Genomic DNA, 19,046 nt, shown 5'->3' on the forward strand with positions numbered 1-19,046 from the left:
TTTGAACTGAGAACCTTGAACACAGATTCAGAATCCTGAACTCCCAGGACTCCATACCCGCTTTCTCTTAAAAAAGAGCATCTCTCCAATCTCTTAGCAGCACACACTCGTACGTCATCCAGGGGTCACTGCATTAATACAAAAAACTTTAGGTATTACACAGCTATAATTTGCACTTTCTCAGGAGTATTTACAGTATATAAAAGAATGAGTACATTTAAAACCCTGTCTAATCCATAAATAATGTACAATTGGTGAGGCCTTTAGGACAAATTTGAAAATCGGGTCTTTGGAAAGCATTAAAATAAGAAAATAAATGGACATTCACATGCCTACTTTTCATATTGAAAATTAGAGATATTAGAACCAAATATCCAGATATTATACTGTATTGCAAATATGAGGGGAATTTTAGAATTACTTTGTTCTTAAACGAATACCACAATGGGAGGATTCAAACTAGCATAATGTACTGTATTGTATTTGTGATGGACAATTGTGTGCTATAAATTGCTTATTTTTTCATGGTTAGCTTTTTTTTAATCAAATTGACCTTGTACTTGCTCAAGAGCTTGTTTCATGAGAATATTGGCAAAAAAGCAGGACTAGTGACCAGAATTAACAAAATTTGCCATAAAATAATTATGTACCAACATACAAATGTATGTGTAGGGTGTTTTAGTGTTGATGGTGGAATTGTAACTGACAAATAAAGTTACCAGATGTATAAATAGGCATTACTCAATATCCACCACCTTGCTAAGGGAAAGCTACTTGCATATATAGGCTTTCTACGTGTCTTGGTTTTAAAGGATGTTCCCAGTTTTTTTGCTGCTGGAAGTTATTAAGCTGAATTACTTGATTTCTTAAAATTATACTACTGATCATGGGCGTAACTAAAAATGCCTGGGGCCCTCTATGCGCTATTATAAGGACATAATCCACTATGATGCCCCATCTGCGGTCAGTATCCAATAGGGCAGAAAACGAATTGCATTGACAGAAATCTGGCACATGAGCCTGTACTGCTCTAGTAACACCTTTGCTCCTGATTTATTCACAGGATTAGAATAGTAAGATTCCTATAACTGTTTGCTTTATTATACTCCCAAAAGAAATCAAAGGGTAGCTTTTATGGCTTGAGCAAACTCACATTGCAAATTTGAGGAAGCTACTACACGCACCTACTCACAGACCTACCTACCACTACTTTAGTGTGTTTTCAAACTATTTGATAAAGTAAAACATTTTTGCATTAATTTACCTTCTACAAAAGAGAGAACACTCATTTTCTTGCATTTCACAGCAAAGATGAAATGGAAGATGCCACTGTATTTTGGGATTCCACCAGCCTGCAGATATAAGCATACAGCTTTTGTTCTGCAAAGTCACGTAAGTACATTTATCTATGTGCTAGAATGTGGGGCTCATGTATGACAGTTGGTCACAGTGAAAAACTAGGGGTGTGCACCGGCCACTTTTAGTGTTTTGGGTTCTGTTTAGCTTGAGGTTTTGGGTTCTGATTTGTTTTGCCAAAACACCTGACGAAAGGTTTTGGTTCTGATTTAGGGTTTTGGGTTCTGATTTATTTTTAAAAAAGCATAAACAGTGCTAAAATCCAGTTTTTGGGTTTCTTTTCACTCCTACACTATTATTAACCTCAATAACATTCAATAACAATCATTTCCACTAATTTCCAGTCTATTCTGAACACCTCACACCTCACAATATTGTTTTTAGTCCAAAACATTGCACCGAGGTAGCTTTCTGGACTGCGTAGTGGAGTGGGCCCGGTACCCAATTTGGTACCGGGGCCACAATACCTCCTCCAAATGGTCTCAATTCCACTGCACATATGGCTGCTCCTACATCCTCTGCAGCATATACAGGGTGTATTTCGAGCGCGTCAATACCTCTTGTTTTTGACGATGACAGGTCATTTTAATTAATTTTGGATTTGGCAGCAACAGTCAACGTTTTTTAATATCTGATACGCATCTATCTGGACTGCGTAGTGGAGTGGCCCCGGTACCCAATTTGGTACCGGGGCCACAATACCTCCCTCAACTATTCTAAATTCCACTGCACATATGGCTGCTCCTACATCCTCTGCAGCATATACAGGGTGTAGTTCGAGCGGGTCACTATCTCTTGTTTTCTATTATGACAGGGCATTTTACTTTTGTTTTAATTTGGCAGCAACATTGAACGTAGTTTAATATGTAATACGCATCTATCTGGACTGCGTAGTGGAGTGGCCCCGGTACCCAATTTGGTACCGGGGCCACAATACCTCCGCCTTCAAATGGTCTGAATTCCACTGCACAGATGGTGGACACCGGATGCACGTCTAACACCAACATAGCTGTTAAGGCCGCAGTTATCCGCTTTGCCATACGATGACTACTGTCGTACTTTGTGCTCATGGCAAACGACTGTTGAATGGTTACATAATGCCAAAAAAAGAGTTGCAAGATGGAATTGTCCTTGGGCCCTCCCACCCACCCTTATGTTGTTGAAATAGGACATGCACACTTTAACAAACCAATCATTTCAGCGACAGGGCCTGCCAAACTACTGTGGCTGAAATGATTGGTTTGTTTGGGCCCCCACACCAAAAAAGCTATTCATCTCTCCCTGTACAAACTAAACAGGCTCTACTGAGGCAAGATGTCGTCCTCATCCTCATCCTCTGATTCCTCTCCCCCTTCAGTGTGTACTTCCTCATCCTCACACATTATCAATTCATCCCCGCTGGACTCCACAACCACTGGTCCCTCTGTACTATCTGGAGGGCAGTGCTGTACTTGATTGAGGAATTGATAATTCATTTTTATGAACATCATTTTTTCAACGTTCTGAGGAAGCAACCTCCTTCGCCGCTCACTGACCAGGTTCCCCGCTGCACTAAAAACTCTTTCGGAGTACACACTGGAGGGGGGACAACTCAGGTAAAATAGAGCCAGTTTGTACAGGGGCTTCCAAACTGCCTTTTTTTCCTGCCAGTAACAATATTGACTGTCTGACATGTCTATTTGGATGGTGTCAGCAAAATAATCCTCCACCATTTTTTCAATTGCGACAGCATCCAATGCAGCGACAGTAGACATGTCTGCAATGGTTGGAAGGTCCTTCAGTCCAGACCAGATGTTCTCAGCATCCCCGCCAGCGGGTCTTTTAGGAAAACTGAGCTTTTTCCTCGCAGCCAAAGGTGTGGAAGAAAATGAAGGTGGAGCTGTTGGTATGTCACGGTCCTCTTCAGAGGACAATCTTCTGACCAGCAGGTCTTTGCACCGATGTAGACTTGTGTCCGCCGGAAACAGAGACACAACATACGCTTTAAACCGAGGATCGAGCACGGTGGCCAGAATGTATTCCTATGACTTTAAAAGAGTGACCACCCTCGGATCCTGGCAAAGCGTACGAAGGGCTTCATCCACAAGAGCTACATGCTTTGTTGGATTGCAATGCTTTAACAGCTCCTCCCTCACTTTCTCCAGCTGCTTCTGCAACAGCCTGATCAGGGGAATCACCTGACTCAAGCTGGCAGTGTCGGAACTGACTTCTCGTGTGGCAAGTTCAAACGGCTGGAGAACCTTGCACAACACGGAAATCAGTCTCCACTGCGCTTGACTCAGGCGCATCCCCACTCCTTTTCCTATGTCATAGGTGGCTGTGTAGGCTTGAATGGCCTTTTGCTGCTCCTCCATCCTCTGCAGCATATAGAGGGTGGAGTTCCAGCGCGTCACAACCTCTTGTTTGAGGTGATGGCAGGGCAGGTTCAGGCTTTTCTGATGTTGCTCGAGTCTGCGGTAGGCACTGGCAGAATGCCAAAAGTGTCCAGCAATTTTGCGGGCCACCGCAAGCATCTCCTGCACACCCCTGTCACTCTTGAGGTAATACTGCACCACCAAATTAACGGTGTGGGCAAAACATGGGACGTGCTGGAAATTGCCCATATGTAATGCCCGCACAATGTTACTGGCATTGTCTGACACCACAAATCCCCAGGAGAGTCTAAGTGGGGTAAGCCACTGCGAGATTATTTCCCTCACTTTCTCTAAGAGGTTTTCAGCGTTGTGCCTCTTATTAAAACCTATGATACATAACGTTGCCTGCCTTGCCACGAGCAGCCGTTGTGGAGATGCTGCTATTGATGCAGCTGCTGCTGCTGCTGTTGCTGCGGAAGGCGATGCATCTACCCAGTGGGCTGTCACAGTCATATAGTCCTTCGTTTGCCCTGAACCACTTGTCCACATGTCCGTGGTTAAGTGTACAGTGGGTACAACCACATTTTTCAGAGCACTGAGGACACTTGTTCGTACTTCTCTGTACATCTTTGGTATCGCCTGCCTAGTGAAGTGGAATCTCGACGTGATTTGGTACCGGGGACACAATACCTCCATCAACCGTCTAAATCCCACTCCACTGATGGCGGACACCGGATGCAAGTCTAACACCAACATTGCTGTTACAGCCGCAGTTATACACTTTGCTATAGGGTGACTACTGTCGTACTTTGTGCTCAGGGCAAACGACTGTTGGACGGTCAACTGTTTGGTGATAGACATAGCGGTCTTACGACTTCCCCTCTGGGAAGATGACCGACTACCAGCAGCAACAGCAGCAGTGGCAGTAGTAGGCGTACCGCTGCAGGATTCCTCGGATGAATCCCGTATTGAAGAGGACTCAGTCTGGCTGGTGACATGGCCTGCAGGACTAAATCTGATGGAGATCGTGGAGGAAGTTGACGAGGAGGGTGTTGGTGGTGTGTATCCAACAGGACCAAGGGATTTAGGTGTCCCTGGACTGATGACGGTCCTAGCCCCAGTTCCTGAACTAACCACTGAACTATGAAGGTTATTCAGGTGACGTATAAGGGAGGATGTCCCTAGATGGCCAAGATCCTTACCCCTGCTTATTTGAGCTTTACATAAGCTACATATGGCCATACATTTGTTGTCCGGATTGTGATAAAAATAACTCCAGACCGAAGAGGTGCATTTTTTGGTCTTCTGACCAGGCATGACGATGGGCTTTTTCATCCCATGGACATCAACTGTTTTCCCCCCTGGTGCCTCATTTAAAATAACCACATCAGCATCCTCATCATCAAATTCCTCCACAGCGCCAGCTACATCAATAGCCTCCTCCCGGTGTACAACATTGACACCTTGATTATCCAAATCTGGATCTACACTGTGGGTGATCCTTCCAGCATATGCAGAGGGTGTGCTGCAAATGGTGGATGGAGTCACCTCTTCCCTTACAGTGACGGGAAGGTCAGGCTTCGCAACCACCAACACCCTTGGACTCGCCTTGAGGATTTGTGATGTCATCTGTTTAGAAGGCAGAGTTGTTTGCTGTTTTGTTGTTGTTGCTGACAGCATAACTCTCATAAATTTTTTGGAGAGGGGGGGAGGAGGAGTGTTTAGATCCTTGGCTGAAGCTGAAGCACTAGTCCTGAACACGGGCCAGTGCCTAAGCCGTTCCTTGACACTCCGTGTCGTAAATGGCATATTGACAAACTTTCGTTTCTCCTCAGATGTTTTTAATTTTCTTTTTTTGGTAATTTTAGTCAACTTTGGGTTTTTGGATTTTACATGCCCTCTACTAAGAGATTGGGCATCGGCCTTGGCAGACGACGTTGATGGTATTTCATCATCTATGTCATGACTAGTGGCAGCAGCTTCAGCATTAGGAGAAAGTGGTTCTTGATCTTTCCCTACTTTATCCTCCAAATTTTGGTACTCCATTATATGCAGCACAAGAGAGCATACCCCTAAACCACACACACTCGGCAAAGCCTTTACAAATTATCTGCGGCACAGGAGAGTACCACTGGACTGGAGTTATATAGCAGTACCTATTATTTTTTGGTACAGCAGCAACAGTGAACGTAGTTTGACTTTTAAATAGCAGTACCTACTATTTTTGGTACAGCAGCAACAGAGAACATAGTTTGACTTTTAAATAGCAGTGCCTAGTTTTTTTTGGTACAGCAGCAACAGTGAACGTAGTTTGACTTTTAAATAGCAGTACCTAGTTTTTTTTGGTACAGCAGCAACAGAGAACGTAGTTTGACTTTTAAATAGCAGTACCTAGTTTTTTTTGGTACAGCAGCAACAGTGAACGTAGTTTGACTTTTAAATAGCAGTACCTATTAATTTTGGGTACAGCAGCAACAGAGAACGTAGTTTGACTTTTAAATAGCAGTACCTATTATTTTTTGGTACAGCAGCAACAGTGAACGTAGTTTGACTTTTAAATAGCAGTACCTAGTATTTTTAAACTAATTTTTTTATGTTTTTTTTCAATTATTTTTGTATAATTTTTTTCACTTTTTTTATATTCTTTTAAAAAAAATTGTATAAGTTTTTTATAATTATTTTTTTAATTTTTTATAACTTTTGAATAAATTTGAAATAACTATGCCCTTAGCAGAACAGAGCACAGGACACAGGCAGCACCACTTTACTCAGCAGGACAGAGCACAGGACACAGCACCACTGGATTCAACAGGACAGAGCACAGGACAAAAGCACCACTGGACTCAGCAGGACAGAGCACTGGACAAAGCACCACTTGACTCAGCAGGACAGAGCACTGGACAAAGCACAAAGAACAACTAAACTGATCAGGAGCTCCCTAACTACAACCTCCCTCACGAGTGATCACAGCCAGAATGAAGATGGCGCTCGCAAGGTGAGTATTTATGACATCCGAGTCTCGCGAGATCCGACGCGAGACTTGGATGTCATAGCCTCGGTTTGGCTCCGTTTGCCGCCCGGAAGTTCCCGAACAGTGCTCGGATCGGCCTCGGATCCGCACTGTTCGGGTGGGCTCGGATTGCGAGAATCCGAGTCCGCTCATCCCTATGAAAAACTGTGTCTATTTTTGAGCTAGCTCTATCACTTTTGCTCTAATAACTCACTTGTATACAGGCCTACATTGTGTATAATCGTGCCCATGAATGCTGTAAGCTTTGAATGATTTTGCAAGTACTATGAGAGCAGAATGTGTGAGAAACTCATGTACAATAGGTGCAAAGTTTCACCCTAGGCCTAAGCATAAGCATTTGTACTAATTAACGTCTGAATATTTAACCTTGCCGAAAAGCAGAGAAATGGGAGAAGATACATTGCAAAATGCATGCTCTGAATCTACTTATTTCAGCCTACAATTAGGTGAAGTTTGCCGCCACTAATTAATAGATGTTGCTATCCCCAAATTAAAGAGTTAAATATTAACCACAATATAAAATGTGAGAATATATTTAAAAAGAAAATTTAAAAAAGCTATAGTAAGATCAATGAGTATATCTAACATAAAACATCATCAAGCCCTCATCTAAATTAATCCATACAACATATTAATCTCTCCTGGTTCCCTATTAACCTTTAGTTTCTTATTTTCTATTATTGTAATGATGTTTCTCCCATGTTGTTTCTTCTTTAAAACTCTTTTTACCACATCTATGTTTCTAGGACTTGGCACCTATTTCAATCACAAATTATTACATTGTCAATTAAAACCTTCCCTAATCTTCTAATTCAGCCTTAATTGATTGCTTCCTTAAATCCTAATAAAATCCTTAATTAATTAACTAATGCATTACTTTTACTGTTGCTTTTCATGAAGCAACACTAAAGTGAGAGCATACCCAAGAGTAATTTGGGTTTATATGCTATAATTGCATTTAGGTGTAAAACCATCACGGCTAATCAGGGTGTTGCTTTCATTATCTAAAATGCACAAGACAGATAACATCTTATTGCTGATTGGTTGTTGTGGTTCAGTGCATATTTTGTACCCAAATTCAATGTTATTAAATGAGCCTTATTGTGACTGTTGTTGTACTTCTTACTCTGGGGGGTAAATGTTTCAAGCTGGGATTTGGAAAATCCTTATGTAATTATGTGTTTATGTAAATGTATTCTTTTTATTTAAGTAATATTGTCACATTTGTACTGTAATTTACTAAGTTTGTTGTTCTAACCCCTATGAATGGCGCTGCACAATCCTTGTGGGGCCTTATAAATAAAACATAATAGCAATAATAATAAAGATTCCTATCATGTAACCAGCTTAAGGTGATCATGGAAAAGATGCTGTGTACAGTTGTATGTTGTTGTTGTTATTATGTATAATATTATTATTATTATTATTATTATTATTATTATTATTATTATTTAAATTATTTCAGTGTTTTTATTATTCTCATCACATTTTATTTACAAAGTACCACTAAAGTCTGAATACACATTTAAGCACATGAGACACTTCCATAAACACACACATATATGAGATGCTGAGAACCTTAGTTTTAATTTGAGTGCGTAAAGCATGACTAAATAGAAATCTGTGAAAACTGAATATTCCAGAAGTAAAGGAACACTGTCATGATTAGTGCGCATTTAAATTACTGGCTGTGAGTTAATGCAGCTCCAGAATTAAAAACAGAGCAGCACAATTAAATATTATGCCTATTTTTCTGCCATGTACATTTATTAGAGCGCACCCTGATTCAATATTTTCATTTTCCATCTGTCCATCCAACATTTTGTAATTGTTTGATCTTTATCAACAACGGAACAGGAGGGGGGTGAAGAGGAGAAAAACCCATTGGTGTTTTGGTCATAGATAGGACTTCTCCCTATTTATCAAAGGGTCACCTCTGGCAATAACAGTGAAATTGCCAGAGGTAACCCCACTCTGTGAAAACATTTTTGCTGGCTCTCTCCAGCGAAAGCTTACCGACGCAACAAGGTTTGCAGCAGTACAAGTACCGGCGCAATCTGATTTTTTTAAACTTGCCTTTTTTACTTAAGCAAGTGAAATTGAAAGCCCAAATTCACTGGCTAGCTACATTAACTACATTGACAGCCTAATAACAATTCTCTGTACAGAGTAAGGAATTAAGCTTACCCACTGAAACACTCTTAAATACCACCAAGTGTACGATTTTATTGACTTATTCATCTCTTTTTAGGACTTTGCAATTAGTAAACATTGCAATATACTTGTCATCCATAAGGTTGTAAAATAGAGCCTGTTAATAAAAATGTTTTAATCCAATTGAAAATTGAATTGGCTCAATGTTCATAACAGTTCCTAACAGACTAACATTTTTGACACTGGGATTCACAGACAAGTCTACAAAATCTGTTTCTGGGATCCCAATAATACAACAAAAACACAGACACATTAATTGGGCATATATCAGCTTTATAACATATGATTTAATCAGAATGCCTCATTTTGTAAAATAAAATCCAATTTTGTATTCATATTGAAATCCTGAATTTAGCTTGGAACACACAATCTACCACAAGGAATAAAATTATTCACCTCCCGCAATCAACGTCATATTGTTACACTAATCCAAGCATGAATATTAAAATATGTGCTACCAAAAAGACTGGAACATGACACCACAAAGCAGGAAGAATCGGCATCATGCAGCAACAGATCATCGTTATTCATCATTAAAAGGTCGCTAGCTAGCAGAGGTAAGCAGAGACTTACCTCTTCAATGGCCACTCGCTGTGTTTTCTCTGCAGGAGTGAACCGGCATTGCCACGTCATACATGCACTCTACATTGGAAGTAATGTCGCTGGCCTCCAGATTCAAAGACAATTTAGAAAGATCTAAAAAATATATATAATTGAATTAAATTCAATTTGAAATAAAGAATTGTTGAAAAAAGTGAACAATTTTAAAATATTTTTAAATGAAAAATATGCTTTATTTAATTAAAGTCTTTTATAAAGGCATTTATTTATAGTAATGTTCATAGTTTATATTTGTGTATATAAAATGCTCATCTTATGTTAAACTGTTTTTTTTTTATTAAAGTTATTTGTATTTGGTGGAAGGAATGAAGAAAATGACTTCAATGATGTCATGGCTATGAGGCTCATAAACCCTTCAGACCGTCAGCCTAGTGAGTTGTGTGTTGTAATTTTGCATAGTGGAAGTTATAGGACTAATTATACTATCAGTAACTATTTATGAATGCGATTATTACATTACCTGTTCTCCCTACTCCTGTGGCTACATTGCTAAAGGAAGGTAAACGAATGAACATCTGCAATCATATCAATTCAAATATATCATCTACAAAGTTTGTCAGAAATGTTATGAAGTTTAAATAAAGCATACTGATTTTAATTAAAATACTCGCCTTTATAGGAAAATTGTTTAATTATTTTTTTTTCTTGATAGTAATGAAGGACATTCTTTTGGAATGTGGGATTGAAGGCATTAGCAATGGGTAAGTACTTCAGAAGGCTGCTGTATGTATTTTATTGTTGTTTTTACAAATGTAGGCTTTATCAAATAGATAACTGTCTGTCATCCAATACTATAGCTAAGAAACCTACCAAAAATATAATTTTGTACAATTTATAATCTGCCAATAAACGCTTACTTGCCTACTCCCCTTAGGATGTGAGCTTTATGAGCAGGACCCCTCTCCCCTCCTGTCTCCATACCTGTTCTTCTACTCCATCTTCGCTCATATGTCTGCCCGGAGTTCTGAAGTATTGGTACTTTGTGTTTATTGCTCTGTACTATGTCACCCTGTATGGTCTCCTGTTTGTATTATGTACGGCGCTGCGGAAACCTTGTGGCGCCTAACAAATAAATGATAATAATAATAATAATAATGTCCAGGAGACTCCAGAACTTCGTAACGTTCAAAAAGTAATCAAGTATTTTGTCAACGGAATTTCTGGATGGCATTGTCCAAATGTTATACAGTAAAATATTTAATCATGCACTGAAATTCGCTTATCTTTAGCATAAAGCTTCATTACTTCTTTTTACACTGATATGGTGTTTTATATTACCAAGCCATGGAGAGAACAAACTGAAGAGGTTGATCCACTTTTCTTATATGCAAGTCATATTTTTAGCAAGAGGAAATGGTTGTATCCCTAAATAATTGTGTTCTCAACTGGTGAAAAAAATCAAGCAGCTTGAAAATTCTAAACAGATCAAATCATTCTCCATTTCTCAGCTAATCTCAGAGGAGGATAATATATATAAAAATATATTCACCAAAACTCCCCAACCTCTCTGACATTGTGACTCCTAACATTATCTGATGTAAAATACTTCCCCTGTCAGACTGCAATAAATTAATTCAACATTCATTTAAATAATATAGCATAGAAATTTCTGACATTATTGCATTTAAATAATTCTATTGTAATCTTGATGTTAATGTATTGCCTTTTTCATGTTTTATAGATATACTCCAACTAAAATCCCAAAAGTAAAATATCTCTTAGGTGAGCTGGAACCTCCAAAAATCTGTTCTCCACACCCTGTTCCTGTAAGTTCATATCAATATTTTATCGTATATGGGTGTCTATTGCTTTATGTTCACAAATACATATGTTATTTTTAGTCAATTCTCTAACCATGCCCGAATAAGAAAAGTGAAATATTCCTGATCTGAGAAAGGAATGGGAATTAATAACTTCATTCATTTTGTAAACTAGTTGGACTTTGCAAGAAAAAATTCAGTAAAATGTTAATCAATCAATCATATTTATAATGAATCTGTTATTGATGGGCATCTATCCTGCAGGACTTTGTTGTTCAACAAAACATTCTTGTGAACTATAGTTAGCTTGCTTGGGTCAACTTTATGCAGTTCACCCATAAGCCAAAAAACATTAATATAATTTCCTGTTGGCATTATGTACTGGCATTCCAATACATGCAACCAAATTAGCAGCATCTCTTTCTGAAACATCACACCCATTATCATTGCAGTAGATGTGGCTGCAACGTTGTTTTGCCTCGATTCAGATCCGGGAACACGCAAAAGTAACGAGCTGGCTCGCGAGCCTACTCAGATCCCCTAAGTTCGGGTGGGCTCGGTTTTCAGAAAACCTAGCCTGAGAATCTCTAGTAAACAGGGATGACACTACCAACCACTACTGTTGCTAACATTTTCTAGAATTGTGGTAGCGCTTCTTGTTCAATCCACGTGTTCAACGTGGGTAAATTAAATGCTTAGTTGTGTTTGGCATCACATCATTTAAAAACACACAATATCAGTGTGTACCTGTCCTAAAGGCTGTATTTTTTATTTTCCATTAAATAAATCTAATATATTATGTAAGATCCTTTATAGGGTGTTTTACTGTCAGCCCATAAGATATTTAAACAAACCTGTGTTCTTATGGAAAAGAGAATTCTTTAGTTTATACAAATATAATCATGAAATTATCACTTAATATATTTTATTTATATATATTCAAATTTTTTTGTTTGTAAGTACTGTCTGTAGGCTTACTTTATATATATATATATATATATATATATATATATATATATATATATATATATATATATATATATATATATATAAAGAGAGAGAGAGAGAGATAGGTACAACAGAAGGAGAAGGCGCACAATGGTGTAGTACTTTTCAGAGTTAATAGTCCGAACTCAGTGGGTATATCATATATTACAAAGGTGTGTAATATTCCAAGCTTCTGGGTAATTTTAAGAAACCATGTATATTCACTCCAGTCTTGTATACATAGAAAAGGAAGACAGAATGCCAGAATATGGTCAGATAGCTAGTGTGTTTTAGTGATGAACCCGCCACCTATTAAATGCACACTAATAAGATAATTAATTGCTTACCTGTATATATTCTTCTGGTTGTGGTTGCTCACACTATTAAACTATTAAAACATCCAGCTTGTCCAAATTCAATGAAGGAAGGCTGCCTTCTTACGTGGAAGAAGTGTTTTAGTGGGATTGGACTTATTGTGTTCTTTACAATACTGCTTGGAGTGCCATTGTTTGTTCCATTGTATGTATATATATATATATATATGTGTTAAAAAAATAATTTATACATATGTATATATGTATGTAAAAAAAAGTTATTTTATATATACATATATATATATATATATATATATATATATATCACTTTTTTTTTACATGTGCTCATTCAGAGTCCCTTCAGCTAGAGAATCAAATCCCTCTTAATGTACCTCCATTCTGCGCTCCTCCGTGCTGCGCTCTTCCGTGCTGTGCTCGCATTGAATGTCGGTCGTGATGATGTCATCACACATGACATTCACTGCGAGCACAGCACAGAAACGGGGACTAGGGAGGGAGCCGGATCGCCACCTGACCTGACCTCAGCGATCAGGTGACCGCAAAAGGTAAGTTTTTTATTTGATTTTGTTTTTTACAGGATTTTTTATTTTCCATCATGCTCAGTGGGGAAGACGGCCCTGTGGGAAGTCCTTGATATATAATTCAAAGTGGGGTCTAATTCACTGTAAATCTCCCACTGGTTCTAAAATTTCCCTATCGGTATAAAAGAAAAAATAAATCCCATTACCTCTGCCTGTCTACTGTACCCAAAACTATGCAGCAAAGAAAGCAAGTTTTTGCAATTCATGTTTGTGCGCATAGTACACTTCTGACAGGCTACGATAGCGAGGGCACAATGGGAGGGGACTGGGCCTATGCACGTAGTCAATGTACAGTAACGACATGCCTAGCTCAAGCACATGCAGCAGTGCCCGTATGACCGTCATATAATACAGAGCGCATCCTAGTGACTAATATACAATACAGAGAGCCATATAATAGAGTGTGCACTCTAGTGACTGCCATAAAATACATTCAGAGAGCAGGAACCCTCCCTTTGACATTGTGCCCCCAACCCTTTTAGTGTCTGTGCCTGTAACCCCCCCATATTATGCAACCACTATATTCATTCTCTCTCATATAATGACTGCTTCGCTCTTATCTATTTTGAGTCTTAAAGCACTATATAAATAAAGATTATTATTATTATTATTATTATTATATCATGGCTGTACTGATTTATCTTATTATAATTGGCACCCTTTATGATGCTCCCCCATATCAAGACTTCAGTCCAGCTTTCCTGCAGAAGAAGCGGAAGTCTAAACTCGCTATTAGACTCACAAGATAAGAATTACCTCATCTGATGAGACTAAGAGCTCCACAGCCCATGCTCTGCAATGTAAGCCAGCGTAACAGTAAATCAGAATGCAGCTGTCACATTCTGATTTGTTGCCAGACTGCCTGTCTTTCAATGCTCTCTGCTGGCATAGGCAAACACATGATTTCTAGAGAAGCGTTTCCAAATGCTGGATTTCACGAAACAGCAAAAAAATTGCTGCAATAGACAAACACTATTTTGAAGTCAAATTGTTTTACTGTAAATTACAAGTACGGTAGAGTCACAAAGTGCTGCTTATTCACATAGTGTTAGATGTAATAAAAAAGTTTAACTAACTATATTTAATTTATTTTTACAAAACAATTTACATTACTGTGCTCTACACATTCACACAAACACACACTAACTTCAAAGCTGTTGGTTGGTTGTCTTCCATCGCTGTGCTTTGCATGCAGTTACGCTTTTGCCATGATCTCTCCATCAGCACACCTGATCTGTTTTATTGTGGCTGCTGTGTTTGGAATACAGAGCTGTATTGACTTCGTGAGCACTTGGCTGAGGCCGTCCCTGATGAGTCCAGGCTGCCTTGCCCAATGACTCTGCTACCCCACCAGGTGTAAAATAAATAATTTATACAATTCAGGGAAAAAAAAAAATGTTAGAACTCCAAGTGGCTTCATCAGACCATCGACCTACCCGGAAAAGTCCCAGTAAGGACTATGGCCAATCCACCCCTGTGCTCCAGGGATTACAGCCTGGAGTTTGAAAGTAATTTCCTGCAGATGCAGATTGTCAACTGCTTAGATATGGTGAATTTTCAACCAACATTTGCAGGTGCTTACAATTACCCCAGGCCTTGAATCATCATGGCAGGACTATAGGTGTCAGGATGGGGAAGATTTTCTCAAACAATGGTGTTATAGCCATGATTTTGCCAGTTGCCGTTTTTCTAGTCTGGGGCAGTTGAGTTTATTGCAGAAATAATTTTTTTTGCATAGTTTTTACATTTTATACTTTGTTCATGAAGATTATGCTTGTTTCTTGATATTTTTCATGCATATTTTTTGTCATACAATTACTTCTAGATGGAAGCAAAAGAAAGCAGTTTCATGTTTGTACGTAGCCAAGCTGTAGCCAAAATGAAATCATCCTTTGCCTTGTTAGACTCCGAATTTGAAAAGTTTGATCTGTAAGTATTGCTTTTATATACACATTTATCCTAAATATTTTTGTTCTATATTATTATTATTATTATTATTATTATTATTATTATAATAGTTTACGTATAAGTGGTCATGAAATTGTGCAGCACCTTACAGTGGGGATATAGAGACTAGTACAGAACAAACGTGAAGTCGAGTACAGAATATGCCAGATGCGTAATACACGGAAGCACAGGTGGACAAGATTCGAATGAACAAGAAGACCGTAGGAAAGAGGGCTTTGCTAATTAGAGCTTACAGTTTAATGGGACGTAGTGATGCTGAGACAAGAAGGGGGGGGTGAGGGAGTGTGTGGAATTAGGTAGGAGACTGGAAGGATTTAACAAAGCAGTGGGTTTTTAAGTTTAAAACTTTGAAGGCTGTTTAAGAGCTTGATGGGCATAGACGTGTATTCACTAGGGGCTGACTGTTTTTTCATGTAGCACACACATACTTCATAGCTTATTTGTACACTGAAATTTAAAGTTGATACTTGTGTGCTACATGAAAAAACAGTCAGTATTTAACTTATGTGCAAAGCAGAATACTAATTTGCACCCCTTGCATTGTAACATGGTTTTGTCGAGGAGACTGAAATAAGAAGTTTCTTAAGTTAAGATCCTTAATGAATCAGGCCCTAGGTGAGAAGCAGCACACAAGGAGACTAAAAGGGTATGAGGAAGAGTGAAGTGAGCTGAAGTCAGATCTGTAGGAAGGAAGAAGCGGCTGAGGCTTTTCTATGAGAGCAATTTGAATTGGATTTTCTAGGAAACAGAGTCAGTGTAGGGATTGGCAGATTAGTCAAGGGGAAGTGGAGCTGTGGGAGAAGATTATGAGTTTCTCTGTGATATTGAGGATATAATAAAATATGGAGAGTTGGGCCAGAAGGAGCTTAGAGAGTAAGAGGTTACAGAAGTCAAGGTGAGAGATAATGAGAGAGTTTATGAGTCATTTGGTTGTGTAAAGGGTCTTTAGAAAGGATCAGATCCCGACGTTTAGAAGTTGAAAGTGACATGTCTGGAAGAGAGACTGGTTATCGGGAGTAAAAGACTGGGTGGTGTAAATGACACCTAGACAGGGAGGTCTCAGAGGAGAATGAGGCGTTGTCCACGGTGAGAGACACATAAGGGTGTGCAGGTCAGAGAGGCTAGATATGAGATTTAGGCAGTGTTTGGACATCCATTAGAAGACAGCAGGGAGACAACTGGACACAGGAGAAGGGAGAGAAGGAGAGTGGTTGGGGTAGGAGAGGTAAATTTACACTGGAGTTTAATAATTCTCAAAGGGGAGAAGTGGTTAGCAAGAATGCAGAGGGCCAACAACAGAACCTTGTGTGACCCCAATAAGTAGATAGAAAGGTCGGCAGGAAAAATTGTTGGCTGTAAGGTGTAGGAAAGGAGGTGTAGAGGGAGCAGATAAGGGCAGAAGGTCATGTGGTACAGGGATGGGGGGTAGATGTAGAGGGGAAGATGTCTCAGGCATGGTAAACATGGTACAGAAAGTCATGGGGCAGGGGAAAAAAATATAAAGCAATGAACAGTAATAAAGAAATTAATAACAAGGCAAGTTAGAGTAAATAGCTGCTGGATAGCATGAAGTAATAAAGAACATTAAAATGAAGGAGCATGTCAGGGGCTAGGCATAGTAGAGTCAAAACACAGGATATCATATAATAATTGATAGCACGATGGGTAGGTGAATGGTAAAGCATGTGGCGGAACAAGAGTTGAGCATGGCAAAATAAAAATTGCCATGTCCTTCTGCACCAATGGAGATTTCTAACCTCCCTGAGCTCAAGTATCAAGCAATTATGTGTATGAATAATGAGCAATGGAGCAGAACAAACAGGAATAAAAATTGATTGTGGGTGTGAGTTTTTTTCCTACTTGTGTAAGTCGATGATTGAGTTGGTTGAAGGGAGAAAAACAGGTCATGAGTGCATACAAACAAGGAGGGAAAGAAGTGAAGGAAGAGGGAGAAATGGAATGCTATAGAATGCTATAGAGAAGTGTGGTGGAAGTGTGTAGGAGAAAGAGAGAAGGTAAATTAAGCAGGCATATGGTGGTATTATGTGAGAGATGTAGATGCATGTGGGTTCGTTCAGGTAAGTATTTAGAGAGAGGAGGAGTAGTCGATCCATGTAGTGCATGGCATTGCACCATACTTGAGATGTCATACCTCAGATGGATGGCTGCATGTTGTATGGCACGTTAAGATTACTCATATTATATCAAAGCTATACATAATCTTGTTTTCAACAATCAACAATCATGTTTGATATCAAATGTAATTGTTTTTTAATGGACTTGTTTTGTAGCCATAGTAAAGGACAGTTTATAAAGTGCAGTTAATTTGGGCTGCAAAACATATTTGCATAAGTAATATCCTAATTCTGGTTTGTGAAATCAATCTGCACCTACTTTTGTGAGATTGCAGGTCTGACTATAAAATGCACATAGTGGAAAAAGGTGAAGTCATCACTTCAAAGTACCGTTTTTCTGTTGAGTTTATATTGTACATTTGAAAGTTTTATTACATTGGTCGCAGTGTGCCTAGAAATGCACCTTTCTGCATAAAGTACACTTAAAAGGTTCATAAAGGGCTCGTTGAAATTATATGCTGATGCCTGCTTTTTCACCATATACAATGATGTGTTAAAAATAAATTCTGTTGTAGGGTGAGAAATATGGGCATTATGTGCACTTTGTAGTCACAAAAGATTTTTCTTATAACACAAATATCATTTACTAATGTTATGGCTAGAATTGTCCTCTAGTGCCGCCAACTGCCCATTTTGTTAAGTGAAACTATTGAAGGAAAGATAAGGTTATTGACATTTCACTGCATCATTACTTTATTTACTTGACAAAAATAATCTTTACTTTATATTTTTATGTCTGCATGTTCCCGAATACAAATTGTTAAATTAGACAGAGTGCTTCGTATAAAGTCCAGCTTGCCTGCTTTAATGTGGCAAATCATGCACCAGTCCCCTGTGGGAACAATAAACATTGTGAACATGCTGCTTTATTGTTGTAAATAAATTATTATCTATTTATACTGATTGCTAGTTCACCATTTAGTAATTGTCATGAAAAAAAACGTGAAAACATTTGTATTCAAGTCTGCTTGTGGAATGCAGTATATACTCGTCTGTAGAGTCTGTGAAATCATTTTATGAATGGAGCACCTCACCTTAACTTTCCTGTCTTCCAGCCCTGACTGCTAATAGGTAAAGCCACAAAAGAAATACATAGCTTCCTTTGGCAATGTGGGACATTCTGGTTTTAGTAGCTGTGTCCATAACTAAAGGGTTCACCTATGCGTTTTGCTATAGTGGAAATATTGTGTGCACTACAAACACAGTAATCCTCTACCTAGTTAGTGACCCTCTCAGGGTAACACAGACATAGAGGATCAGCTGCAGCCAGCGGTTTCTCATGTAAGAAGCTGTGTGCTGCTTGTACTTCATGTCAGCAGCTGATGCTACATTATGTCACTCATTCCATGTTTTAGATATTCCCTAATTATTGGTGCCCTAGGCAACCATCTAGGTTTGCCTAATGGTAGCTCCAGCTGTTTGCTAAGTAGTATTACCAATACTAGATATGAGCAGTTCGGATTCGAAGAAATCCGACAGATCCAAGATTTGGAGATCCGAGTAGATACAAAACACAACTCGATTTTTCGTGCCAAAAACGGATCTGAAAATGAAGCAAAACTTTATTTACAGGAAAATATGGAACCAAAGTGCTTGTTATACAGGAAGTGCACTTTATTTCAATGCGCTGCAAGCTGGAGCACATGCTGATGGAGTGTGCATTTCATAATGGAGGTGCATTATGTCTCCTACTTGGTACATGTC

The 19,046-nt window shown here is 38.8% G+C and overlaps 1 protein-coding gene across 4 annotated transcripts in view; it reads left to right on the forward strand.

Annotated features, from left to right (window-relative positions):
* Positions 1-19,046, forward strand: part of LOC142156541 (uncharacterized) — a 122,725-nt gene that overhangs the window by 85,712 nt on the left and 17,967 nt on the right. For all 4 annotated transcript variants that reach the window (XM_075211123.1, XM_075211124.1, XM_075211122.1 and 1 more), the window contains 5 exons: positions 1,307-1,392; positions 9,860-9,947; positions 10,229-10,277; positions 11,258-11,342; positions 15,065-15,168. In XM_075211123.1, coding sequence (XP_075067224.1) covers positions 1,307-1,392; positions 9,860-9,947; positions 10,229-10,277; positions 11,258-11,342; positions 15,065-15,168 — 412 coding nt within the window. The remainder of the gene's footprint in view (positions 1-1,306; positions 1,393-9,859; positions 9,948-10,228; positions 10,278-11,257; positions 11,343-15,064; positions 15,169-19,046) is intronic.

Source organism: Mixophyes fleayi, chromosome 1, assembly GCF_038048845.1.
Source record: "Mixophyes fleayi isolate aMixFle1 chromosome 1, aMixFle1.hap1, whole genome shotgun sequence".
NCBI lineage: Eukaryota > Metazoa > Chordata > Amphibia > Anura > Limnodynastidae > Mixophyes > Mixophyes fleayi.